The sequence below is a fragment of the Oryzias latipes genome, chromosome 10, assembly GCF_002234675.1.
Source record: "Oryzias latipes chromosome 10, ASM223467v1".
Taxonomy (NCBI): Eukaryota; Metazoa; Chordata; class Actinopteri; order Beloniformes; family Adrianichthyidae; genus Oryzias; species Oryzias latipes.
The window spans coordinates 28,281,528-28,306,842 of NC_019868.2; the positions used below are offsets into that span (position 1 = coordinate 28,281,528).

Sequence of the window (25,315 nt, forward strand, 5' to 3'; positions counted from 1 at the left end):
TTTAACAAAGATCTGGCAAATCAGCAGAAACTGTAAACGTCATGTGGGCGTGGCTATTACTCAGAGGTCAAAGGCCAAGTCTGTTTGTTGTGTTTCAGAACTAAAACCTTGTGAAAAAACACCTCCTATCTTCTGACCTGCCTGCCTTAAATTTTGCCTTTATCAATTTGACAAACCAAGCAACTGCCTGTCAACCCACCATCCATCATCCATCCATCATCCATCCATCCATCTGTCTTTTCATCAATTTAACAGACCCAGCAACCGTCCATCTGTCTACACATCATCCATCCATCCACTTATTTAACCAACCAACCAATGGTCCATTTATCCATCCAACTACCATTCGTCTATTCTTTCATCCATTCTTCTAACTACACATGTAACCCTTGTGCTATCCTAGGCACTTTAACATTGGGAGTTGGGTCATCTAGACCCACTAGACAGTGCTCTGAACCTTTTTTCTTCAATGATTTGTGATCTTCACTGGTGTCCATGGATTACATGAAATCTTTCCACCTTTATCCACCTTTGTCATGGTAGGGAGAACACCTCAATGGAAGGGGGGGGGGGGTCATCTAAGATAGAACAAGGGTTAACTACCATCCATCCATCCATCCATCCATGTAAATGTATAATCACAATGATTAGGTGGTAACATTTGTCTTCCACTCCAACCGTTTTCCTTTATTGAAATCAGAAAATCTCCAGATTAAAGGATTAGACAATAAATCCAGTCAAAGTCCTCTTGGGTAAAGAGGACTTCCTCTGTTAGCGTGTTCTTTTTCCAGCTTGTCCTTTCTCTCTTTCACCCCGGATGCTGGATTCCTCCTACGGCTCTTTTTGTCGTTCTCTGAACAAGAACAGACCCTGTTTTTATGTCAGTGTGCTGGCTTCCCCTGTTATCAGCCCTCGGCTGCACCTGAGCCCCCCAGCCCCATCTCATCACGCAGGAACAACCAATTGTTGTTCTTGACAGAGAACATTGGGGCTCTCTTTCCATGCTGTTTGCTGTGCTGTCAGAAGAATGCCGGCCGGGGCGCGACACCGAGGCTTAATTGAAGCAGGAAGCAATTTGCCTAAAGCGACGGCGCTGAAGCAATTTTGCTGCAATAACTGACTTAAAAGGCCTGTAATGTGGCTTTATTGCTCTTGTCAGGTTAAATTTAACCTCAGTAGCCTAATTTACTTAAATTTCATTTAAAACAGATCTGCTTGCAGTTTTTTTCTGGAGCACTTGGAAAGCACAAAGAAGCCCCTGTTTAGGCCTCGCGGATCACGCTGGAGCTGAATACCTGCAGCGTAAATATTCACAGAGCAGCTCAGAGCCCCCAATTACTCACTCAACTGCACTGAAAACAAGTGTCTCAGTGAAGATTTGTGGACTTTTAAAAATGAAGGTTTGTTGCTGAGAAACACGGAGCTCCAGGAACCTCCTGCAGTGAAGAATACATGTCTTTCTTTTAAAAGTATCTGCGTCTTTAGGACCCAGTGGCTCCATCCTGTTGTTCTGATGCTGGACTTTCCTTTGTGGTCGGGACTGAACTCATCTGATGGTGGGGGCAGTGAAAAACCTGTTCTCGTCATCCCTCCAAGTGTGAAGCCATGGTCTTTGTGACGACTCATGAATGAGTCAGCAGACCTGTGGACTCACCTGCAGTCCAACCTCACATTGAGAAAAGTCTCGCTGTGATGAAGCGCTGAGTTACTCTGGAGGATCTAAGGGTGTATTTGGTTTGATTTGGACCGGTTCCGCTTCATTTGGTCCGGAGCGTTTGCACATTTTTAGCTGGAGCAGTTTCAGAAGAAAGGATGCATCTGGATGGAGAAAGTCAGCCCCCGTCTCCATGGTGATGACTGCGCTGTTTATGCTGTGGCAGAAACGCCGTGAAGGTGTTGTTTTCAGTCCAGAAGGGCCGCTCAGCAGGACGCAGAGGTCAACCCCCCACCCCCCGCAGATGCTTTCGTCTCTACTGGGGTGTTGTGAGGCGCTGCTGCCCACATGACCCCCGCCGCCTCATTTCTCCGGTATCCACCAGCGTGTGCAGACGCGAGGGCAGTTAATGAGTTGTTCCTGCAGCCCAGCCCGGCCTCACTCAGCCTGGGTCAAACGAGGAGCAGCAGGTCGCCGAAGGAGCCGACGCCGCTTTTTGTTGCCCCGCCCCCAATGGTCTTCAGGCACTGAAGAGTCCGTTGTGCTCCATCCGTTTTGGATCCCGTTTTTGAGCGGAGGTGTTTGTGTGTGAGTGACACGTCTGCTAAATCACAGTTTTTAAATGGAGCTTCATCGTATTTTTCCGATGTAAATCCACCTCTGATGTCTTGGAGCTCGGACAGGAAGCAGAGTATTTCCATGAACCACGTTTAAATCTGGTCATCCTGACTGTTTCCACTCTGAGTGGGTAAAAATAGAAGGCTGACATTCACGTCCACTCTCACAGAAAAGCCCGGACTAATAGCATTACGCTCTTTACTGCGCTGAAGCTGCCAGACGTCTGTGTGCTTCTATCAGCGGAGTGGTTCACCGTCACATGACCGCCGTCACTCATCAGGGCAGTGCCGCCCTCTACTGGTGGGAAGTTCTTCACGTGACCTCCTCAGCTTATGTGTTTGAGAGGAGGGGCACCTTCCAACCAACACAACTAGCAAAGGGATTTTCAAACAGACATAGTCTCTAAATAACCATTTAGGAGTGAAACACACTTTGAAAGCAGAATAATTTAGGAAAAAACTGCAAGAGTTCAATAAAACGTTAGAATCAAACAGAAATTAGCTAAATATCTGAATGTATTATTTGTAGAAACTCTGCTCGGCTTGGTGTTTCCTTTAGAAAACCTTCTGGGATCCAAGTCTTTTCTGGTCGACCCAGATCTTCACCGGCTAAAAAAGGTCTCAGATAGAAAACCATCTAGCGTCGTTTTCATGACGCCTCGTTGTTCAGGTTTCTCAGGGTAAGTTAGGATGTTAGATTCAGGTGAACCGATTGGCTCCGCCCCTACATGCTATGCAGAACCCGGTCTGTATTGTGTCTCTGTTGTTGTTAGACTAAAGCATAATGTCAAAAAATGACGTGTTGCTGCTTGTTAGGTTGAATAAAAATGAAAATTGTCTTTTGTAATCTTAACTGTCAGGGTTTGGATGAAGTTGGCGTCCCTGCAGGCCGGCGTGATTGCTCACGTTGTGAGGAGAAACCTTTTTGTGTAGACACAATGATGAGTTGTTGTCGTCGCTATTTTCTTCCCGCTGTTTCTCTGTCAGAATTCAATATCACGCAACATGATTAACCTGCATCTTTATGTTTGCACCTCCTTGTTGTTTTTCCCGTGTGCCGCTCGCTCCGTGCTGGTGTCCGCGAGCGCGCTCCGCTGCAGAACAAGGCCTCCATTGATGATCCGAGGAGAGTCCTGGAAGGCGTCCAGAGTGGAGTAGAGCGAGGAACAAGAGCGGCGTGGGCTGTGCGAGGGGCCCCCACGCTGCCAAAGAGTTTCCGTGCTTCTCACAGACACAAACCTTCAGTCGGCTCTTCATTCCCCTCAATGGGACTCTTAGAGGAGCATCATCACACGCTCCCAGCCGGGCTTTCCCACTGAGGGCCATCGTGGCCCCATTAGCGATGGCGGCCTCTGTCCCCTCAGCTGGTCGACACAGATAACATGTTTGGGGCTGGTCCTGCTTCCCATCAAAGCTTTACAGGACAGACGTTGCACAAAGTCACGGTGGACAGTAAAAAACCCGTCATTCTGCAGCGGTTAGCTCTACTGGATCAACTCATTTGCCTAGTTGTGGAGTGTCTGCCCTGAGACTGGAAGGTTGTGGGTTCAAATCCATGGTCAAGTCATACCAAAGACTCTAAAAATAGGACCCAATGCAAAGGTTATTGTTAAGAGGTTGGAATTGGGGGGGTTAAACCCCCAATGGTTCCCGAGGACAGCTATGTCTTCAACTCCGCAATCATGTAGGTTTTAATGATGTATGTGTTGGTATGACGTTGTGTAATGACGCATGTATTCTTTTGAAGTGTGAGACCTTTAATACGTAATACACCTCCTAAAGGAAACACATCCAGATCTGCAGTGTCCCCCCAGTGTTCAGATTGATGGAAGAAACTAAAAGATTTTGGGTTTAATGGGGGGTAAACAGGTGTGACTGCAGCGTCAGACACTCAGGTGTGGGACTTTTCAGTCTTCCTGCTGCTTAAATGTGTCAGAAACGGCCTTTAATGGGCTGTAGAGGGGCAGTTAGAAGGCTGGGGTCTTAAAACCGGCTTCCATTAGGAGGCAAATGTCTTAATTTATATTTATCATTAAATGAATTTGTCTGAGAGGGAAATAGGATCTCAACTCCCAAAAGCTCCGGACCTCCAACCTCCCTCCAAATCCAATCATCATTCTATCACATCTGGATCGGATGCCTCATTTTCTTTTGCCGAGGCTGCAGAGCTTAGAGGGGGGATTTTCTGGCTAAGCTGATGCCTGACAGCCGATAGGCCGCATCGAAGCTCCACACAGGAATACACAGATTTAGAAAGAAACTCCTGAAAGGTTGGGAAGTTGCAGGAAGGCGTTTCGACCAAACGGATCTGACATTTGGATTTAGGGCAAAGATGCAGACAGAGGAGAAACGTGGAGATGAAGAGGTGAAAGAGGAGAAACACAGGAACCCTGGAGAACCTACAGGAAACCTTTGACCTCTGTCTTTACCAGCCAGAGTTACATCACAAAGTATTGAGGTGAACCCAGCACTAGTTATTCTGCTCCATTAAACTAATAAATTCTTTACAATCAAGTGTTCCTGTGATGATCGTTACAGACCAAACTCACCTTTTGAAGTGGAACATCCTGCAGAATCAAAGTCTTGTCTCATTTTTTCGGAAACTTGATCACAAATGTCTTTTTTTTTTTTTCTGACCAAGTCTAACTGTGATTTCTTTTTTGGACAGTTAAAGAAGCTGCTGCTGACTCCTCCCAATGCCCCCACGGGAATCGATGTCCACAAAGATGGACCCCACAGCCATCGCTACGGCAACAGAAGCCTGCGACTCCGCCCGGTCAGACCCCTTACGAAGGTCAGTCATCGTTTTCTCCTACAGTGAGTCTGGATTCGCTGGGCAAAGCCTCGTCCCTCCCATCTATACGTCTACATCTATACGGCTGAAGTGAGTCCCGTGTGTAGAAGGACCTCAGTCTGCAGGCAGCATCCGTGCTTTTACTTTGAAAAGGTGTTTGGATCCTTTTCTCCCGTCTACATATCTACTGTTCAGTTATGAAATATTCTAAACATTTCTAGTAGAGTTGTAAAACTATAACTGCTTTTGATGGATCTGATTACAATGGAAACAGGCTCCTCCCACTCCGACTGTTCCTCTGGTCAGCAGCGGAGAGCGAACGCAGCCCTGTCATCAGTGCGTGCTTACGCAGCACGGCCGGCGTGCCCGCTCTGGTTTATAACAGTCGACCTCTAAAGCCCCTCCCACTTCATCACAGGACTTTTAAGATGCTTCTGCTGAGTACTATGACATCATGGAGAGGCGGGGTTTTGCCCCAATGATAATAAGCTTGATGTCCAAAGTTTCATTTGGGTTTCAAACAACAGCCTTTGAGAAAGTGACATCCCATAATAACCATTTAATTGATCTATGTGTGGGGATTGAGTCTTTACCGAAACAAAGACCAAAAACATTACCTAAACGGTCGATGTTTATTCCCACGTGTGCTTTAAAGAAGAGTCTTCAAAACATGAAACACTTCATTCTAATGTGACTTTAAGTAGATCTATAAAGTATTTGTACGTTTCCGTCTCAGCATAAGCAGACCTGCATCATCATCATCATCATCATCATCATCATCATCATCATCATCATCATCATCATCAGGGCTTCGTGAAGCTCCGAGGCTTCTGCGCTGTCTTTCGGTTTCCCAGCCTCTGCTCTCCAGATCCATGTGAATGCCTGCAGTTTTTGGAGAAACCAAGTGGTTTAAATGATTCTGATTGGCTAAAAAAAAAAAACGGCAGGCTGTGGTTATCACCTGGGTTGACTGATCAGTGGGTGTTACAGGTACTTACGTTCAATGATGGTTTCTGTTCTTAATCAGGAAGGAATGAAGGACACGGAGGCGTGAGCCGTCCAACAGAAAGCAGAGCTTCTGCCAAGTCCATTCATTTCTGAGAACAGACACATGGAAGGGAATTATCCTGCTATATCACCGTCACTTATGGAAGAAAGAAATATTAAATCAAGTAGTAGCACTTTAATCTAGTAATTTTTGACATTTCAAATGTTTTTTTAATTTTAATTTCTTACTCGGTGTGAGGCTTTGTCCAGGCTCGCCCATGGGGCAGCTGTGGTGCAGTAGTAGGGCGCTCGTTCTCTGATAGGAAGGTTTGGCTCCCGCCTTGCCCGCCCATGTGTCGAAGTGTCCTTGGGCAAGACACTGAACCCCACCTTGTGTCTGGTGGAAGGTTGGCGCCAGTGTTCGTCAGCTGAGCCGCCATCAGTGTGTGATTGGGTCTGTGACTGTAAAGCGCTTTGGGCCGTCAAGGAAGGTGGAAAAAGGGCCAAATAAGTAAACGCCATTTAGTTTTTACCTGCAGCGGGTGGTGTACAGCGACTAACCAGCTGGTCTCTGAGCTCAACGTCATTTCAGAGGAAAGATTCCCTCTCACCGCTTGGTTTTCACCAGACGATGTTTCAAAGAAACTAAGTCCACAAGTAGATTTCTAGATGGCTTTGATTGAACACATATTCACCGTTAACTATGATCAATAAATGTGGATCAACAAACAAACATCTAAATTCATTAGTTCATGTTCAAATTGTTTATCAACGCATATTCACTTTGTATCAAAGACGGACAACCAACTCTTTGGGATTGAAGTCAACACTGCTGTTGATCATTGAGAAGGACACAGACCTACAGTCAGACAGTTATTATATGAGGTGTCTGTAAATATTTGGGATTTTCTTTGAGGGAAATGTAAAAGGATGTTCACTTTTAGAGGATTATAGTTGTGTATCCAATGTGAAATAATGATTGTATTTAGAAAAAAACAAAACCTTGTGGTGAACCTCGGGTCTCTTATTGAGTCAGAAGATTGATCGGAACCTCCATCAGCTTCAGTCCATGGTTTTATTTTGTTTTCCTGATAGAAGAAGCTTCATTTCAGATGAAAATCTTCCCCGTCAGACGGTGATGAATGTGGCGTGGGGGGAAGAGGGGACGTTAACAGCGGCTCCTGCTGTATGATTTAGCAGTAATTGGAGAGCTGCTAGCATTGTGCTTCAAGTGGTCACTGATTCCAACAGCATCATTTGTCTTATACAAGCGCACCGTCATCCAGACTTTGGCTTTAGGGCTGAGGACAGAAAATCCTGCAGCAGGAAGCGGTTAAGGATAATCCCAGCGCGCCTCCGCCACCGCAGGCCCCTCCTAACCTCACCGCCACAGCGGCGGCGCTTTGCCGCGGCAGATGGCGGAGATGTGGACGGGAAAAGCCGACAGGGTGACGGTGGATCATAAATGGGTTCCATGTATGAATAAAATCAGCCATTTTCAATCATCGCGAAGCTGGAAGATGCGTTTCCTGATCCACCAGAGGAGCCGGATGATAGACGTTTATTTATTTATCAAGCATTCTCAATAAATACAATGTTTGTCGCTAAAAGGTAGAAATCCCCGATTGTTTTTATTTTTATTAAACAAACGCTCATTTCAGTCAAAAGAAACAAAATATGTTTTTTCTCTGCCATGATAGCAGAAAATGGTCACAATAATTGAGGTTTCAGTTAAACAATAAATTAAATTAAATTAAATTAATTTTATTTATATAGCACCTTTCATGACGAGAAGACAGCTCATGGTGCAAATGCAAAAGTTGCGTTAGATATATTTTCTCACAACCTTTCAAGCCAATAATTCAATTCTTTTGAACAAATCTATTCCATAGATTGAATATTTGTCATATGTTGTATGTTAAGGGACAAATAGGCCTATTTATGATTAGGAATAATTACAATGGCATCATTTACCTGTGGATGTGAAGATATGAAATATGTCTTCTTTTACCAAATACTGTATTTTTCCAAAGTTAGAATAATCAATGTGTTGATGGATATTTCTTTGGATTTAGTCGTTTTTGTTTTTATCATTTAAAAAAAAAAGGATTAAATTAAATGTTTCCTTTTTAGAAATGTCTTTTTATCCTTATTCATAAAATAATTAAATAAATCTTTAAACTTGTATCTATAAGCAAATATCTCTTAGTTTGAACATGTTTTTCATAATCTTTAAGCTTTTTTTGTTGTTTTTTTTCAATGATCAAATTAGTTTTTTCCTTAGATTGGGGGTTTCAAACTCAGTCGCACAAAGGGGCAAAATCCAAAACACACCTTTTTACATTTATTGAACAGACTAAAACGAAATATTAATCTTTAAAACCTATTTAAGAAAAATAGGCCTATCTTTAAGTGTGGGTTTTTATCTCTATGGCTCTTTTACTCTAGTTACTTTATCCTGTCATGTTTATTTCTTTCTTCACCATGGGTGAGAGGGAGGAAGAGGAGGATGAGCCACACCCTCCTGATGTATAACGTTGTGTGGTCCAGACATAAAGCAACACTTCATGCTAGCTCATCTCCCAGCCTCCTTACTCTAACTTTACTAAAATATATTCCTAGTGCGAGCTACAATAAATAAATCATTAGAAATGATTAGGGGGGCTGGATGCGTCCTGCGGCTTTAGATCTTCAAGTGCTTTTGACAGATGTGCTCAAAGTTTATTTGACCTTCCTGAACTGTCGGGCCTTGGTTCACACTTGGTGTCCCTCAGGGTTCAAAGGTTGGACCCTTTTTGATTGAAATACATGTAGCCTAATTACTCTGGATTACTTTGTACTCATTAGCTTGAAGTCGCTGTAGCTTCCAAAAAAAACTGTACATTTCTACTTCTTTCAGTCTTCTAAGCTGTTTTCCTAAATGTCCACCAGAAGATTGGAACTAAATGTATTTATAATTCAAATAAATAGATAATCTGTTGTATCTTTAACAGAGGAAAACCCTTTTTTTTCTTTCTCAAAAACGTGCAAAAAGTAACAAACAAACTGTGGACATTTTCAAGTTTTGGTTCTGAAGTTTGCCTCTCTTCATCCGCAGAGCGACCTCCCTCCGGATCGGAAGCCGCGGGTGGTGCGCCCGGCAGGACGCCTGTGCATAGAGCTGCACCGCCACCTGACCACTGCCCAAGACATGGAGGACAACCAGGCTGCCGACACGGAGGAGGACGAGGACAGCGAGTCGGAGGAAGAAGAGGAGGAGTCCTCCGGCAGCGAGGTGGAAGCCGCCGCCGCGACGGCGGCTGCCGCCCCCGCTGAGCCCGCAAAGCCTCAGTTCAGCTCGGAGAAGGAACTGCACTCGGTGGTGGAGCTGATCACCTACATGCATACGTACTGCCTGCCCGTGCGCAAGCAGCAGGGCTGGGAGCGCAGGGACCCGCCCCGGCCCCGGGCCAAGCCGGAGGCAGCGCGCCCCGCCCCCACAAACTCTCACAGCAGAGCCGCCGTCACTGGTGGGAGCGGGACAAACAGCGGCGGCCCCCGGAGGCTTCCTTTTGCGAGGCAGAGGGAGGTGAAGGCCGGCTCCCTCCTGCGTGAGCTCCTGCAGCAGAACTGCTCTTTCGATGTGAGCCAGCCTTACAGACTGCACAGCCCGCCATACTCCCACCAACACGCCCCCAACAGGGGCGCGTCCCCCTCCGGCCCGGCCCAGCCCTCCGGCTCCACCCACCCAAAGTCTGAGCTTTGCAAAAACTCTTCTTCTCCTGAGAGGAGGAACTCTGCACCACCACAGAGCCTGGAGGAGCCGGCAGAAACCAGCGGCTCCTTCTCCGTTCGGCGCTCTCGGCGTCTGGCGTCTTTCCCCAGTCGCTTCGCTAAGAGGTCGCAGCCCGGATGGCTGAGGGAAGAGGAGTGGAAGGACAGGGAGGAGAAAGATGAGCAGCAGCCAGGAGAAAAGCTTCTGCCAACCCAAGCAGGAGCAGTTACCACGACGGAGCCGCAGCAGGAGCAGCGACGGTTCGGTGACGGGAGCGCCGCTTCAGAGACGACCAAACCCTGCTGCCACGGTCAGAGGAGTTCACACGACACTCACACAGCTTTTCCTATCTGTAGTCTGTACCTGTACCTGTAGTCCTATCTACACCAACGTCTGTTTAACAAATGTTTCCCTTCCTCCTTAACCAGAGTTTTGTTGTTTTTCCAGAGAAGCGATCCTGTCTGTGTCTGCCGCTCAACTCCAAGTCCACAGGGTGAGTTTGTCTCCTTAAAGGCCTAACTGAGCTTCATTAAGCCCTAAAACGGTGGTTTTCAAGGATTTATTCAGCCAACAGTGAAAATAGTAATTAGGTTGCAGTTTCAAAAGCAAAGTAATGAGTTGGAAAAATCCCCAAAAGATGACAGAGACCCTGAACCTGACCCTGAATCTAAATCAGGCTCCTGAAAGGCAAACTCATAAAGAAAGTGTTTCAATAGCAAACAATGGCAGACTCTTTTTGTCCTCAGTGACAGAAAACGTATTTCTTATTTCTAGGGAATCTGTGTTTGCAGTGCAGGGAGCTTTTGGCCCCGCCCAGCAAATTTCCTAAGTACCGACTACAATTCTTTTTCCAACAGCATTTCTGCTACTGATTCATTTGAATCAAGAAATACCCAGAAATGCTAATTTGATCTTAATTGTCTTTAGAAACGTCCTCCATTGTGAGAAAAATGTAGCAACATCTGTTTAAGGCATCAAAAACACCATTTTCCTTGGAGCCGGTTTGTGGAATGAAGATAGTTTTTTTAAATTTTGGAGCCCCGTTCAGCTACCAGAACTGTTTCAAAGGTACCGTTTGGTACCAGCACCGAATAAAATCCCATCATACCAACCCTTTAACCCCAGAGCTTCAGTTCCAGTGTCGACATTCTTTGGTCTGGCATTCGGTCACGCATTCCACATAAATAATAATAACAATGATGGATTAGATTTATCTGCGCGTTTACAATGTGTCCATTATTCATTCATACTTGATGATGTGGCTGCCCGTTTGCGCCTACGGCCCCTCTGACCATCACTGATACATTCGTACACACACAGCTGCACTGGAGGCAGGGAGGGGGAAGTGTCTTGTCCAAGGACACAACGACAGGCGGCTGGGGGGAGCGGGGATCGAACCGCCGACTACCAATGTCGTCATTGGGCACCCATGTCTACCGCCCGAGCCACTGCCGCCCCATCAGCTGTTCCATGGCAGAGAAAAGCGCCGTTATGCAACATGTTACATTAGTAATGTGGTGCAAAGCGAGTTCAAAAAGCAGCATTTCTCTGTCAGAATCAGCTGATTCGTGTTTATAAGTGGCTTATAAAGGTTACATAAATAAAGTCTCACATTTGTTGCTTAAGTCCTTCATGTTCCCTCATGACGAAGCCTTCTATGTTTTCCCTCCAGGGAGTCGCACTACAGCAGCAAGTCTTTTGAGCAGACCCTCAGCGTGGACCTCTGTGGGACAGCAGGTAAAATAAAAAAAATATATATATATTTATATATTTTTTAACTTGTCCAGTGGCTGAGCAAACACACCAGAGCTGAAAGCCTCTTGTGTTGGGCATATTTTATTTTAACAATAGGAGTTATGAATCACAAGGGGTATATCTTAATAAACCCCTTCTGTATTTGAGGCTAAAATGTCTTCATTTCTTCATTATGGTTGTCTACTTTTTTGTTGTTGGACTAGACAGAAAACAAGAAGAGAGAATAATAAAGTAGGATGTTGGAGATGGGGGAGGGGCTAAGAGTGCTAAAGACAGGAAGTTAGACGATAACAGAAGTAGGGGGTCATTACTGTCAGGTGTAGATGGTAGTCAAAAGGGGGCGGGGCCTGTCCAGATACAAACATGTAAACCCAAAATATTCCAGACGTTAACAGGAAGTAGTTTGATGTTTACATCATCCATACATCAAACTGCAGACATTAAAGATGGTTCTCTGGGATTTGGCGACATCCATGGTTGCAACATAAACACTTCCTTCATGTGTTTTCACCCCCACCCAGGCCTCACCCCTCCCACCACCCCACCCCACAAATCTGTCGAGGATGAGCCCTTCAAGCCCACGGACGGGGGAAAGAGCGGCGGCGGCGACAGCGGCAGCGAGTCCGCCTACCCGCCTTCAAACCCCAACACCTCCGCCGGGGTGAGGGGCTGGCTGAGCCGCCCCCACCACCAGCGAAAGCTGCCCGAACAGACGGAGCTGTACGCTCAGCTGCGGCGCATGGGCCAGGCAGGCGGGGGGGACATCCAGCGCAGCCTGTGCGACCACGACTACTGTGCACTGAACCTCGGGGACAGCCACGAGCGGAATGCCGCCATTCTTGGCGCAGTGTTGCAAACACAGGAGGACAGCCCTGCTGAAAAAGAGGCGGAGCTTCAGGGATTCGAGGAAAACAGCAAGAACGGCGAGGAGGAGGAAAGGATGGAGATGACTGAGGTGGCGCAGGAGCAGACGACGTCGACGACTCCGCAGGCGGACTGCCAGACAGCGGACGCAACGCCGCCAGCGTCCGAGGAGGAGGCGGAGTGCTTGTCTGCCTCCCGCTCCCCATCCCCCATCCTTGACGTGTGTCCGGACTCCCCCTCCAGCAAGACGGACTCCAGGTGAGGCGGACAGAAGGCGGTGCTGGAGCCGCAGCTCACGTCCCTGACGCCTAACATGTTCAGCAGTCAATCTGTGCGACAGCGGCGTGCACCGGAGCGTGGCGTGGAAGTATTCAGTTGGTAAACGTGTTGCGATGGGGGGCAAAAATGCAGCAGGAGTAGATTTTAGGGAGAAAAAAAGGCTGATTTCCCTTCATTTTGAATGATTTAGGGAAAAAAAACGGCTTCATCTGACGCCATAAAACGGGGCCGGGGCACACTTTCCCCACATTTGAGCTACTTTAAAACGATCAGCTCCAATACAGATGCATCTATAGATAAATCATTATTTGACGTGTAAATATTTATGTACTTAAATCTCCAGACTTTTATGAAAAGCGGATTGTAAAGTAAATTTGAGTGCAGACATTAAGATATCAATTCAATATTTAGTAGGATGAATATGTCAGATTACAGCAGGATAGACCGATTCTCTGTCATTTTCCCCTTGAATTGGACCCGTCTGTGTGGTTGTAGTGCTACAGCGTGCGGTCAAGAAACGTTCCGACGTCCGGAAGAAAGAAAAGGCATCAGCAGCAATAGTCTGATGCCTTTTGGACGTTTAGGAGAAAGAAAAAGTCCAGAAGTAAGGAACAAAACTCAAACCTCCGGTTTACTGTTGTCAAAGCGTTCCCAGTGGTTTTCTAATGATGATGTCGTTTTTGGTCAAAATAAAATAAAAATAAAAAGTTTATTCTAGGACATAGTTTCTCCAGAGCGGCGGGAGTTCATTAAAAAATCACCTCTGAGTTGTGGGTGGGACTGTTGGTGCCCCCCTTCCCCTTTACATTGTGGGGGCGGAGCAGGGAGCTTGTTGCCCGCCCAACGTATTTTCTACATCCATGACATTTTTTTTTATCTGCTCCAGATTTACAACAATTTAAATACAGACACACTCATCCATTCATCTTCTAAAGCCGTTATTTGCCCCTTACGGGGTCACGGGGCTGCTGGGGCCTATCCCGACCATGCGTGGGGGAAGGCAGTGGACGTCCTGGACAGCAGGGCCACACATCAGACACCCATGCAATCTCACATTCACACCTATGGACAATTTAGAGTCACTAATTAACCTACAAGCATGTTTTAGGACGGTGGGAGAAAACCCACGCATGCACGGGGAGAACATGCCAACTCCACACAGAAAGGTCCCCCGTTGGTTTCTGTTTCAGATCCCCTTTCTTGCAGACAAGCAAGAGGGCTAACCACTGCTCCAGTGTGCACTAAAGAAATACTCAGACATGTAATTTTGTTCCCCATCATCAAAAAAAAACACGTTCAAAACACTATTTTTTCATTAGAGCAGGTCATGTAAATGTTAAATAAATGTAAATGTTCATAAATGTTAGAACCGTTTGGTTTAGTCCTCTCTTGTTTCACGTCTTCCCTCAGTCACAGCCTGTCCTCACGCTCCCTTCTGTCTCCTCCTCTCTTTTAGCGAGAACTCGGAGACGTGTCCCGACGACAAACCGCGAAGCAAAGCCGAGTCTGACGAGGTACAGAAAACCCACATTCTGCAGGATTCTTTCTTTTCGCTGACTGGGTCAGACTTTTATGTTTAGACCCAAAACGGATTTTTGCAGACTGAAGCAAACAGTCTAACACTTCCTCCATTCCTCTGCCTCATTCTGACTGACTGTTACCGTGGTTTTCTCGTTGCCAGGACAACTGCCAGGTGTTTTACATCCACAACCTGCCCAGCAGCGTGACCCAAAACATGCTGAGGAAACGCTTCCAGGTTTTTGGCAGCACAGAAGACTGCAAAGTCATCATCTGCAACGAGTAAGTGACCGCTGTGGAGGAGGTGCAGGGCTGTTTGGAAATCACCAGAAAGGACTTTGTTTTTGTCTGCAGGTGCGTTAGCTTGTATCGCAGCGTTGACCTTGACCGATGCAGCCACGCCAGAGCTGTAATCGGTCTCTAGGCCGCGGCTCCTTAGCAGTCATGACGGCTCATTTATGCAGCAGAGAAATCCCCATGGCGACTAATTAATTAAAAAAGCTAAATTTAATAAATCTGGCCTCCTTTTGCTGCAGACAAACCCAAATAAGAGCGTGTGGTGGATCCTGAGGATGTCCTTGTGTTTTTGTAGCTTCAGGTGTGTTTGGTTGGAGTTTAGTGACCAGACTGCCACAGAATCAAAACTTTCTGTCTTTTCTGGATGTACGTGATCTGACCGTGTGTCTGCGTCCCTCCCCGTCTGCCTGCAGGGAGCGCTGTGGGGTGATAAAAATTCGTCAGTCTGCGACTCAAAGACACCGGAAGGAAAGGGAGGCCGTGTTCCAGAGCAGTCCTGCAGGTCTGCGGAGACTGACGAGGAAGCGCTACATCGACCTGGGTAAGAAACACAAGCAGACAGATCCACAGGAGCCGCTGCTAAACAGCAGAAGTCTGTCAGGTCTGCCGCGTCTTTACCATAATTCCCAGATCAGGGATGATCAAACTTCAGCTCGAACTTTAAAATCTACTCTAGAGACGCCTGATTCAAGTCTATTATGTGAAGATTTGGGCTCCAAACACTTTCATCTAACATAAAAACACTAAAGCGAACATCCCTGCTTTGTTAGTGGGCGGAGTCTGTTGGGACATTTGCACCAAAGTTTGGCCATGTTAATGCTGTCGTTGTTCAAGATGTTTTACATTTTTTGATGCACCGTGACGACCAAAGACTGATTAGAATTCTGGTGTTTGAAACCATTAACTGTATCTGAGAACTGGACTGAGTGACTCCTCCCCCTTGGCGTTCCAAACATATGGTTCTATTGGTCAGAATACCCAGTCTTGATCTTATACCTGTTTTTTTTTTTAGCATCTTCTCGATATTCCTCATTTTTTAATTACATTTTTTTGTATTTCAAACTATTATTTTATTTATGTATACATTTATTTAACAGGGACGGTGCACATTAAAAGCATGGCTGCAATGCGCCAGAATTAGCCCAAAGGCTATTTTTCATCTGTGGTCCCCGGACAGGTGTTAAAATCATCCACCTAAAAACTTCAAAGCATGAATTACATACATTAATAGAAAATATACATGTACAATAAACAATCATTTAAAATACGTAAAACATGCACACAGTGAGAAACATAAAAACAAATGTGGTGACAGATCCGACAAGGACGGGCAGCCATCAAAATGAACCAGTTTTTAGGTGCTTTTTAAACAGTGTATGTGGTGAGGTCTCTAATAAGGTGAGGAACAACATTAAAGCTATAAACTGACCACTCAGATGCCTCAATAAAGGTAGGCGGAGCCTGCTGGCCCCCAAAGTTCAAAAGGTTTGACAGACTTTGTATTCCCTACTTTGAAGTGGTAGGGGGTGTGGCCTTCCAACGAGCTCACTCCCGACCAATCACTGCTTCCTGATGACGTCTGGCTCCAACATGGCGGCGCCCGTATTGACTTCATGTGGTTGGAGGTGGACATAAACCTTTTTCTGTGGATGACGTCACACTCGCTCAGTCCAGCTCTCAGTTACAGTCAATGACCAAAAGATTATAGCTATAAAACACATAGAACACAGCTGTTGATCTGCTCCTATGGGGGTGGATTTGTTCTCATTTTTTTCTGCACTCAAACACACGACTCTTTTGGAAAAATAAATGAATGAGCAAAGTCTACAAACAGAATTTTTTTTAAATATATTCGTAGAAAGTGACAAGTACCGATCTGCGGCAGGACCGTACTGGTCCACGGCGGGCCGGACGCAGTTAGGGGCGTGACTCAGAAGGACTTCTGAAACACTGAAATGTGCTGTTGTGCAGGAAAGCCAACGACTTTGTGTTTTTGCTTCAGATGAGGCGGGTCCCGGCCCGGTCAAGAGTAAGTACGATGCACTGGACTTTGACACTTTGCTGAAGGAGGCTCAGAAGTCCCTGCACCGTTGACTGCACAGCGCCGCAGACTGGCCAGCCTTAGTAAACTGCAGCAGCAGCCCTCCGACCACCGGGGTGTGCAGCTGGGCCGGCTTCTCAGTACCTCCAAGCAGGACAACCTTGCAAAATGTTTACATTTTTACCATTGGAATAAAGTAACAGGACCTTGTTTTTTAAGCTTCGCTCACCGGAGGATACTGCTTAAAAAAAAGAGGGAGTCGCTGGGAGAGGTTATGAGACGACAGAAGAGAAACTGAACTTGAAATGGTACACAAACTGTACCCCGTTCTCCACTGAAGAGCTGCTTCCTGTGCGTATGGCGCCCTGCCTTGAAAGAACGGGCGTGAGAGACCTGTAGCAGATCCTTGTTACCCCGCGTTGGTCGTTGTGGCGTGTGTTCCTGCGTGTGCGTGCTCTTTGTTCTGTTTGTTTTGTAAAAACCAGGAAAAAAGTTAAAAAGAGCAAACCTTCCTGTTTCCTGTTGCGAGCGGTGAACCTTCGCTTGTCTGGTCGTAAAACCAGAAAAAAAAAACTGCTTTGTTCTAGCAAAAATTGTGGGTGTTTTAAGTTTTAAAAACTACTGTGTGTGTGTTAAGGACAGATATAACATTTAATCAACGGATGACTGACAAAGTTTACAAACTTAAGATGAAGAAAAAAAATCATGTTTTTTTTCTTTGTTCTAATTGTAGTGCTTCCTTTTTTGATCTATGCACTGTAAGGAGGTAAATGTCTCTTCTGTCCTCCGTTTTTCCCCTAAAACTCTCCTGTCTTTCTAACTCTGCCATTGTGACTACCGAGGTCTCTGCTACCGGCTGCCACAGGCTCTGTTGAACCGGCGCTTTCGGTGATGAACAACACGGTTTCTGGAAAGCCGTAGCTTTCATTTTTACAACCTAACAAAGACAAGAAAAGGGCCACTTAGCTCTGGCGTTCCGCATGGGAGGTACTTGAGACTTCCACCTTTATGTTTGAAGGCTGATGTGAAAAAATATAAAATTTCCTCATCTGAACAAAGGTTCTTTAGCCTTAGAGCCATGTTGGACATCCTTAAGATGAGGATTGGACAGGTTCAACTTTTACTGTTTAATTGGGCATCATTAGAACCCAAAAACTGATTAGAAGGTGGTTGTAAATGATTAGCCTGGTTGTTTACAGCTACAGAGACAGTTGTGAGTGAAAGTTAATTATTTAATATGTTATTTCTAAAAACAGAGTTGTTAATGTTTCTGGTTCTGAGTTTGACAGCAAAGCAAATGTTTGATTCTATGCAGATGACAGTGAGTTCTCCCCTTTACCCAGATATCACAAACTAAAACGACAACTTGTGAGATCTGTGTTTGAATTAGCTATAACTTAACGCTTTAACACCGGAGCTGTCTGCTAACTACTGGATCTCTTCGACCGTTGACGCAGTTGACATAAGGCCAACAGATTCTGACGAAGGGAGAAGCAGCTCCTATCTAGTTTATGTTGATTGCGTGAACACTTCATGCAGTTACGGTAGTTCAAAGAATCCTCCGGCGTTTCAGGGTTAATGTCAAACACTCGCAAGTTATTCTCACTTTCGTTTCAATTATGACTCGAATTTTAAATTACGAACGTTTAGAGACACGACTGAAACATCTGCAGTCAGAGAAATTTGATTCCTAAAACGTCTTTATCAGAGAAAACATAATGGATTATTGGGAATTCCCTGAAACATTTAAGGAACTTTAGTCACAACCGTCTGTCAGACAGCGTTTATGAGTGATGGATGGACCTACGCCAGCAAAGCAGACGCGAGCGGATCGGATGGTGTGGGGATAAGCTCGACTTTGCGTTTAAAAGCACACATCCACTAAAGTGTTGGGGCGAACCTGGAGGAAGAATCTGTTGGAATGTATTTGAGAAGCTGAATGTAACCATCGTGTTTCCCCACATCTCTGCTTGTCTGAAGACCGGAGAGCTTTCCGGTGCTTTTGTTTGGTGATCCGCCGTCCGATCTGCCGGAATTGAAAATAGCCTCGTTTCCCCCTAATGAACATCCTGGCGGCAGCCGGTAGCAACAGGCTTCAAATAAGGGAGAGAGCCTCCAAAGCCTGCCATTGTGGTGGCAGCGAGCCGCCACTGATAACAGAGCCAGGGAAAGGCGAAGCGTTGAAGAAATCTGTTGACTGAGACTCAGATCTGTGGTCTGAGGAGTACCAGATGGTACCATACTGTACCAGATGAGCATCTCTACCTCACATCCATCCTGGCTCCCTCTGTTTCTGTTTTCCTGAACGCCGCTCTTCTCTGAGTCCGTCGTCGTGTTTTTTTTTTCTTCTGGGTTTCCCGATGAGCAGTTCGTTCGATCGTTGGTCTCCTTGTGAAGGACACGGTCTCCTGCTCGCAGCCTGCCTCATAGCGGCCTATAGCGCGTCCATGTCTTGGAGTGTCGACCGTTCGTCCTCGTGTTGCTGAGTGTCTCGTCTTCGTCTCGTGTTTCCAGTTGGACGCTGCCGACGCCTGCAGGTCAGCGAGGGGCGGAGCCCCGGCCAACCCCACTGCCGGCGCTCGTCCCCTCCTCTCCTGGACACCTTTGTCCAAAAGCAGCCCAACTTCCTGTTCCCCAAACTTTTACTCTTTAAGACCTGCTGTCCTCCACTGATAGTCCCTCCCTCTTCTTCGTCTTTATCTAATCAACACACACAAAAAAATTGAATGTTTACATCACTTGATTCTCCTTAGACTTTTTTAGGAACGCACACTAAGTACAAATGCGCCTTATTCAGTGCTTAAACTAAAAGAAGAGGAGTTCACTGATGTCCAAAACTAACTGAGAAACACTTTAGTGCTATACATACTGATCGAAGGGGAGGGGCACTGAAACAAACAGCTGAATGAGGATTTGTGCTTAGTATGTATACTACTAAAAAGTGAGAGAATGTGCTGGTTTACATACTAAAAAAGAACATTTAATATATGGATATATAATGTGTACATAGCACTATGCCTCATTGTAAACAAAATGTATTGTGCGTTTGTTTCTTTTTAATGATGGCGGGTCACAGTGGGTTAGGATTTCTGATCGGTCGTTATTTAACTTTTGTGGAGTTCAGGGAGGCAGTTAAAGGGAAATCAGCCGAGCGAACAAAAAAGTCCGAAAAGAATCCCTTTAGACGATCACACTTGAAGTTTTCGTTCTGTTCTGTTCCATGAAATATTGATTTTTTTTTCTTTTTTCTTAAAGAAGCAATTTCAGATGCAATATCTACTCTTAAGACAGCCTTTCTGTAAACCGAGGTAATAATAGGGAGAGTAGGCTGGTGCGATTCAGTGGGCTGCTGTACTGTACGTAGACTGCCATTAACCAAAAAGAAAAAAAATACAGCAAGAATGTGGTCAGTAAATACAAACACACTTATAATAATATTGCACAGATGAAATATCTCCAGTAATATTCTCATCGAAAGCCTTTGAGCCACGTTATCGCCACATTTTGATGGTGCACAGGTTTGGTTTGAATTGCTTTCTGCACTTAAATTGAAGAACAGCCAGGAAGGAGGAAAGGCGGCGAGTGGTTGTCGGTTTGACCCCGTGAGCTGAGGTCACCGCTGCAGAAATCCCAGCGTCCCTCACCTCTGCTCCCGCGCCAAAATGAAACACAACTCTGGGTTTTTGGGAGGTTTTGCACATCTGTCAAGCCGAAATAATTCTGATCAAACGTTAATATCACACAAATAGTTTTACCATAAGGGGGGGGATCTGCCAGATCAGTGTGTGAAAAAGGGATTTTCCCGACATGTTTTTGAATTTCCTGAAAAAGGAAACTTTTATAGCAGTTTTACTCCACATCAGGGAGATTTTAACAAATGTTTTTGCACTTTTTATTTCGTCAGAATGATTTAAATGTGACCATCATAAGGCTGTTATTATAAATGTGCATCTTTTTGATGAGGCGTACGCTTTGAGGACGGTTTTCAGGGTGTGCTTGGATTTCTGCAGCGCCTCCTCTGTGCCTGTGAGGTCGCCTCCGCTGGCCTGGAGGTGAATTGCATCTACAATATTTTCATCATGGCGAGCCTTAACAATCTTTTTCGGGGGGAATAAAAGCCACCACTAGCTTTTATTATTACTGTTCAACTCCTTTCCAATTCAGCCTGGTTTATTATGGAATAATTACTGACGTAATTTCAACAACAAAAAAGTTTTCAATAGCCATATTAAAAGTATATACATATATATGAATATATATTTGTGTGTTTGTGTAGATATCTAGATGATTATATACTTTCTTATAGAAAACGTTGGTGTTGATCATTCTCCTGCGTGTTGAAGAACACATCCATGACCGCCACCGTCTGTGCGGTTGGTTTGAAGACCGCCAGACAACCAATCAAAAAAAAATGAAGGAAAAAGAAAAGAATAGAGTAAAGTAACCTTCCAAAGGGAATTCTTTCATCAAAATGCAATACTTTTCTTTCCTCTCTTCATTCGACAGAAATGAAAAATGGCAGGAAAACCGTTCTGAACAGGCAATGACCAAAAAAAAACAAAAAAACTCGGAGGCTCTTCAGATTCAGCTTTATGGATGTTTCCAGGGTCTTTGCTCACAAAAACGTTTGTTTTTCTCACTGGCTGTTTGTCGGCTTTGGACACCCGTCGTTGTGGAACCAACCCCAGGGGGGGGCGTCTGCGGTCCACGCGTCATCCCATCCACCGGGTCACATCTTTGTGAGTGCGTGTTGTTTTGGGGTAAACATAAAGGGCATACTTTGTTTTGTTTTTTTTTTACTTTTCAATGTGTTTGATTAATTGTCTGTACATCTAATGACTATCAATTTCACAAACGATTTTTCATTTTTTAACTTAGTTTTTGGTAAAAACAAAAGAAGGTAAATACTGCTAGTGAGATTTTATATTTTTACATACGTTGGGGTTTTTTTGTTGCTTTTTTTTTCTTTTTATTTATATGCCACTTAGTTTGGATGTCTGTAAATGGTGTTTTTTTTTCTTCTGTTGTGTGATTTCATATGTGTTGAGAATGTGGAGATAAAGGCATTTCAGTATTTTTGAATTGTTAAAATCTAGTTTCATAGAAGCTAAAGTACCTGATGTTATAAATTATATTTTACTTGATGTAAAGAGTTTAAAACAGAAGACTATGGCTTCCTTTTAAACTGAATACATTTCTCTTCAGAGATGTTTACATTATGAAACTGTAGAGATGTGCTCCTCATATACTGTATAAAGTACATATATTCAGTGATTTGCCTCCAAAAATAAAAACCTAATGAACGACATTGAGGTTGTTTAGTGATATATATATATATATATATATATATATATTTATTTTTTGTCCCGTCCTCATCGTCACTGACTGGCCCTCACAGGTTGATGCAGGTAAAAAATATGCCTACCAGTTCTGTGCATGAAATATCAAGGTTATAGTGAACCGGTAGAGAGAAAATGTTCTCTCTACGGGTTCTCTCTACATTTAGACTACGGGCTTGCTGCAGGTCGTAGGGGACACTTCTACAACACGTATGGGGGAAGATGCAGGCGTGTCGTACAGATTTGTCCTTTTTTTTTCAACCACATCCGTCTGTCGGAGGAGAGTTGTTACCAAAATTGACCGAAGCATTTATGAAATTGTTTCAAGATTAAATAAATCGATCTTGGAAAATACAATTTGTATTGAAGTAGAGTAGGTTTATTTTACTATAAGGTAAAATTGACAAAGTGCATCAACCCACATGTGATGTCATTAAAATGGATTAGTCCATCCAATGTGTAGAAACACTTTGAATAAAGTCATGTGACCATCCAGTGTCTAGAATGTTCTAAGAATGTTCCCTTTGGATTCTCTGGATGTGGAAAAACAACAGTGGTGAACTTTAGGAAACATGTGAATGGATTTGACATTCATTCTAGTTTACTTGTTTGGACACAGATTTCATTTAACTTGATGATCTGGAAGAAATCCGAGAATCTGGAAAACTTCACTGTTCAGTATCAGGAATTTCTCACTGCTGGAAGTTTGGGATAAAGAGGATCTGAATCCACTTTAAGTCAGAGAATCGGATCCTTGTTTAAATGAACTGTAGTACCATATAAGGGCGTTTAACTTCCTTACTTCACGATAAACGTACCACACGCACAACAGTGGTACGTTCCATCCCCTGAACTGTTCGTATGATCCTCAAAGGAACTGGAAGACTCACCTGCGCTCCTCTGTGCGACCCGCCTCGGACCCGGACGACCCAAAACCCTGCAGCACCCCAACAGGTCAACCGCCCCACGGCCCCAAATACTTTCCTTTTTAAACTTCAAACTGGACGTAGTAAAGTTTCTCCTGATACGTTTCTTGTCAACTGTCACGTGTCCAGAAATCAGGCGGGGGGGGGGGGGGGGGGGGTTGGTGACCAGAAGTACACCAGACGTTAGCTGAACCATGCAACGGGACGCGTCCCAGACGCAGACCCAAGTTATCTCAAAGATCTGGGGATCTGGTGTCCAGACCTGATCTCCCTGTAGATCTGTTAGAGGGGCGAAAAATCCCAGAATCCTCAGCAACGGACCTTCTGATCATCATCTGCTGCTTGTTGTTTCTTATTTTTGTGGTTTCTAACGTCTCCCCATAAATGCTTCAGAAACTCGTGTTAACCTTTAATGATAGCATCACCCCCCCACACACACACACACACATTAAGAGGCTGCAGGCAGTTTTCCGCCTGGCTGGGATACGATTCACACACGAGTGACGGCGTTGATGATGCGGGTTGCAGCAGGCGTGACTGCAGCAGCATGTGGACGAACACCCCCCCCCCCCCCCCATACACACCAGCAGCATCAATATGGAAACATCCATTTGTCTCTGAGGCGGGAAGGGTGTGTGTGTGTGTGGGGGGGGTCTCACATTAGAGGGAGGGTTACCATGCAGAGCAGTGTAAGGGCCGCTTCTGCAAAGACCCTCTTCATCATCATCATCATCATCATCATCCAAACCATAAAAATACACGTTTGGTTTCTGTCCTGATGGGTTCCACGACAGCTGATCACAATAAAAGCTGCAAAGCGGAACCACGTTTAGGACTTTGTCTACGTTAAATCAACCCCCCCCCACCACCACAATGTTGAAGCTGCTCAAATCTGACATTAGTGAAACAGCAACATTGTTTAAGGGAAAAGGAACCTTTAAAATGATTTGAATTTGTATTTACCTTAACTCAGTTTATGTATTTGACAAAATGAGACATGAGAATCACAACCCAGAATGTTTTAAAAGCCTTTTTATTTGTGTGTTTTTTTGTAGAATTAACGTTTCTAAAGTGCTTCTATTGTTTTATACATTTATAGTTTGGATGAGCTCTAAAAAAATGTGGTAAGGATTAGTTTGTGAAACTTGTTTTAGCAGCTTTTCAGACTGGGATGAACAGAAATCTGTCACAGTGGAGAAGATGAAAACTTCCAGCGAGTGGGAAGAAAGTTTGGTTCTGCAGAAGAAGCAAACATGCAGAAGGACTCTGGTCTCCATGAAAGGCTTCTAGATCTGTTTTTTCCGCCACACAGTCAGATGTTTCCTTCCAGGGATTCAGAGAAACCTCAGAAGACGAGTGGATGTGATCAGAAACCTGCTTCACTCCAGAGAAACGTTTCTGCACCTCTGATCGGTCACTCAAGCCGACGCCTCCATCTGAAGGAATTAACCTTTAAATCTGGTGAAATGCGAAACCCAAAGCCCGGGGAGATTAGACCACATCCTGTCAGTGTTTTCCCGGTCCTGCTGCCGCCGGCGTGCCTGTGAGCAGCCGCGCTGGGCGGTCGTGACTGCAGCAAACGGAGCTGCTCTGCAGTGCAGAGCTATCAGCCACGCCGCATCATCTTCAGCGGCTCACAGGGAAACATCAGGAGGGAAGCGTGACAGACAGCCCCACGCCTGCTGGCTCAGGCTTTTACTGATGCTGTCGGGAACAGAACCGGGACGGAACCGGAGAACTTTGGCTCCACGTCCCTTTGAAAACATTTAGAAAGGATTTCTGCTGAAACGCTGCTCTGGTCCGGATATTGATCTGAAACCTGCAACACAAACACAAAACAAAGGTTCTTCAGAAACAAAAAACAGACACTCCAGAGATGAAGGAGGATGTTCTCCTCCTGAGATGAAGGAGGATGTTCTCCTCCAGAGATGAAGGAGGATGTTCTCCTCCTGAGATGAAGGAGGATGTTCTCCTCCTGAGATGAAGGAGGATGTTCTCCTCCTGAGATGAAGGAGGATGTTCTCCTCCTGAGATGAAGGAGGATGTTCTCCTCCTGAGATGAAGGAGGATGTTCTCCTCCTGAGATGAAGGAGGATGTTCTCCTCCTGAGATGAAGGAGGATGTTCTCCTCCAGAGATGAAGGAGGATGTTCTCCTCCAGAGATGAAGGAGGATGTTCTCCTCCTGAGATGAAGGAGGATGTTCTCCTCCAGAGATGAAGGAGGATGTTCTACTTCAGGGATTTCACGTTGACACAGTGATTTTATGGATTCGTCAGTCTGAACACATCATCCTGATGCTGATTCCAGAAAGTTCTCCTGTGTCGCATTAGAACATCAGTGCAGGAGTTTAGTGGAGCATCCGGATGTTCCTGTTCCTCAGGCTTGTCTTTCTTTCCATCAGATGAGTCCTCCTCGTGTTCTTGGACTTTTTCTTCTTTCAACTGAAGGTTCTCCGTGGTTTTTCTCCATGTGTGGATGATGGATCCAGT

General features: G+C 45.1%; 1 protein-coding gene across 1 annotated transcript in view; it reads left to right on the forward strand.

Moving 5' to 3' along the window:
• The window catches only part of LOC101169121 (peroxisome proliferator-activated receptor gamma coactivator 1-beta), a 76,611-nt gene extending 54,743 nt beyond the window's left edge, over positions 1–21,868 (forward strand). The window contains exons 4-12 of the mRNA XM_023959396.1: positions 4,940–5,065; positions 9,150–10,116; positions 10,254–10,299; positions 11,479–11,543; positions 12,083–12,683; positions 14,161–14,218; positions 14,386–14,504; positions 14,933–15,060; positions 16,522–21,868. Coding sequence (XP_023815164.1) covers positions 4,940–5,065; positions 9,150–10,116; positions 10,254–10,299; positions 11,479–11,543; positions 12,083–12,683; positions 14,161–14,218; positions 14,386–14,504; positions 14,933–15,060; positions 16,522–16,613 — 2,202 coding nt within the window. The 3' untranslated portion in view covers positions 16,614–21,868. The remainder of the gene's footprint in view (positions 1–4,939; positions 5,066–9,149; positions 10,117–10,253; positions 10,300–11,478; positions 11,544–12,082; positions 12,684–14,160; positions 14,219–14,385; positions 14,505–14,932; positions 15,061–16,521) is intronic.
• Positions 21,869–25,315: the final 3,447 nt, after the last annotated feature.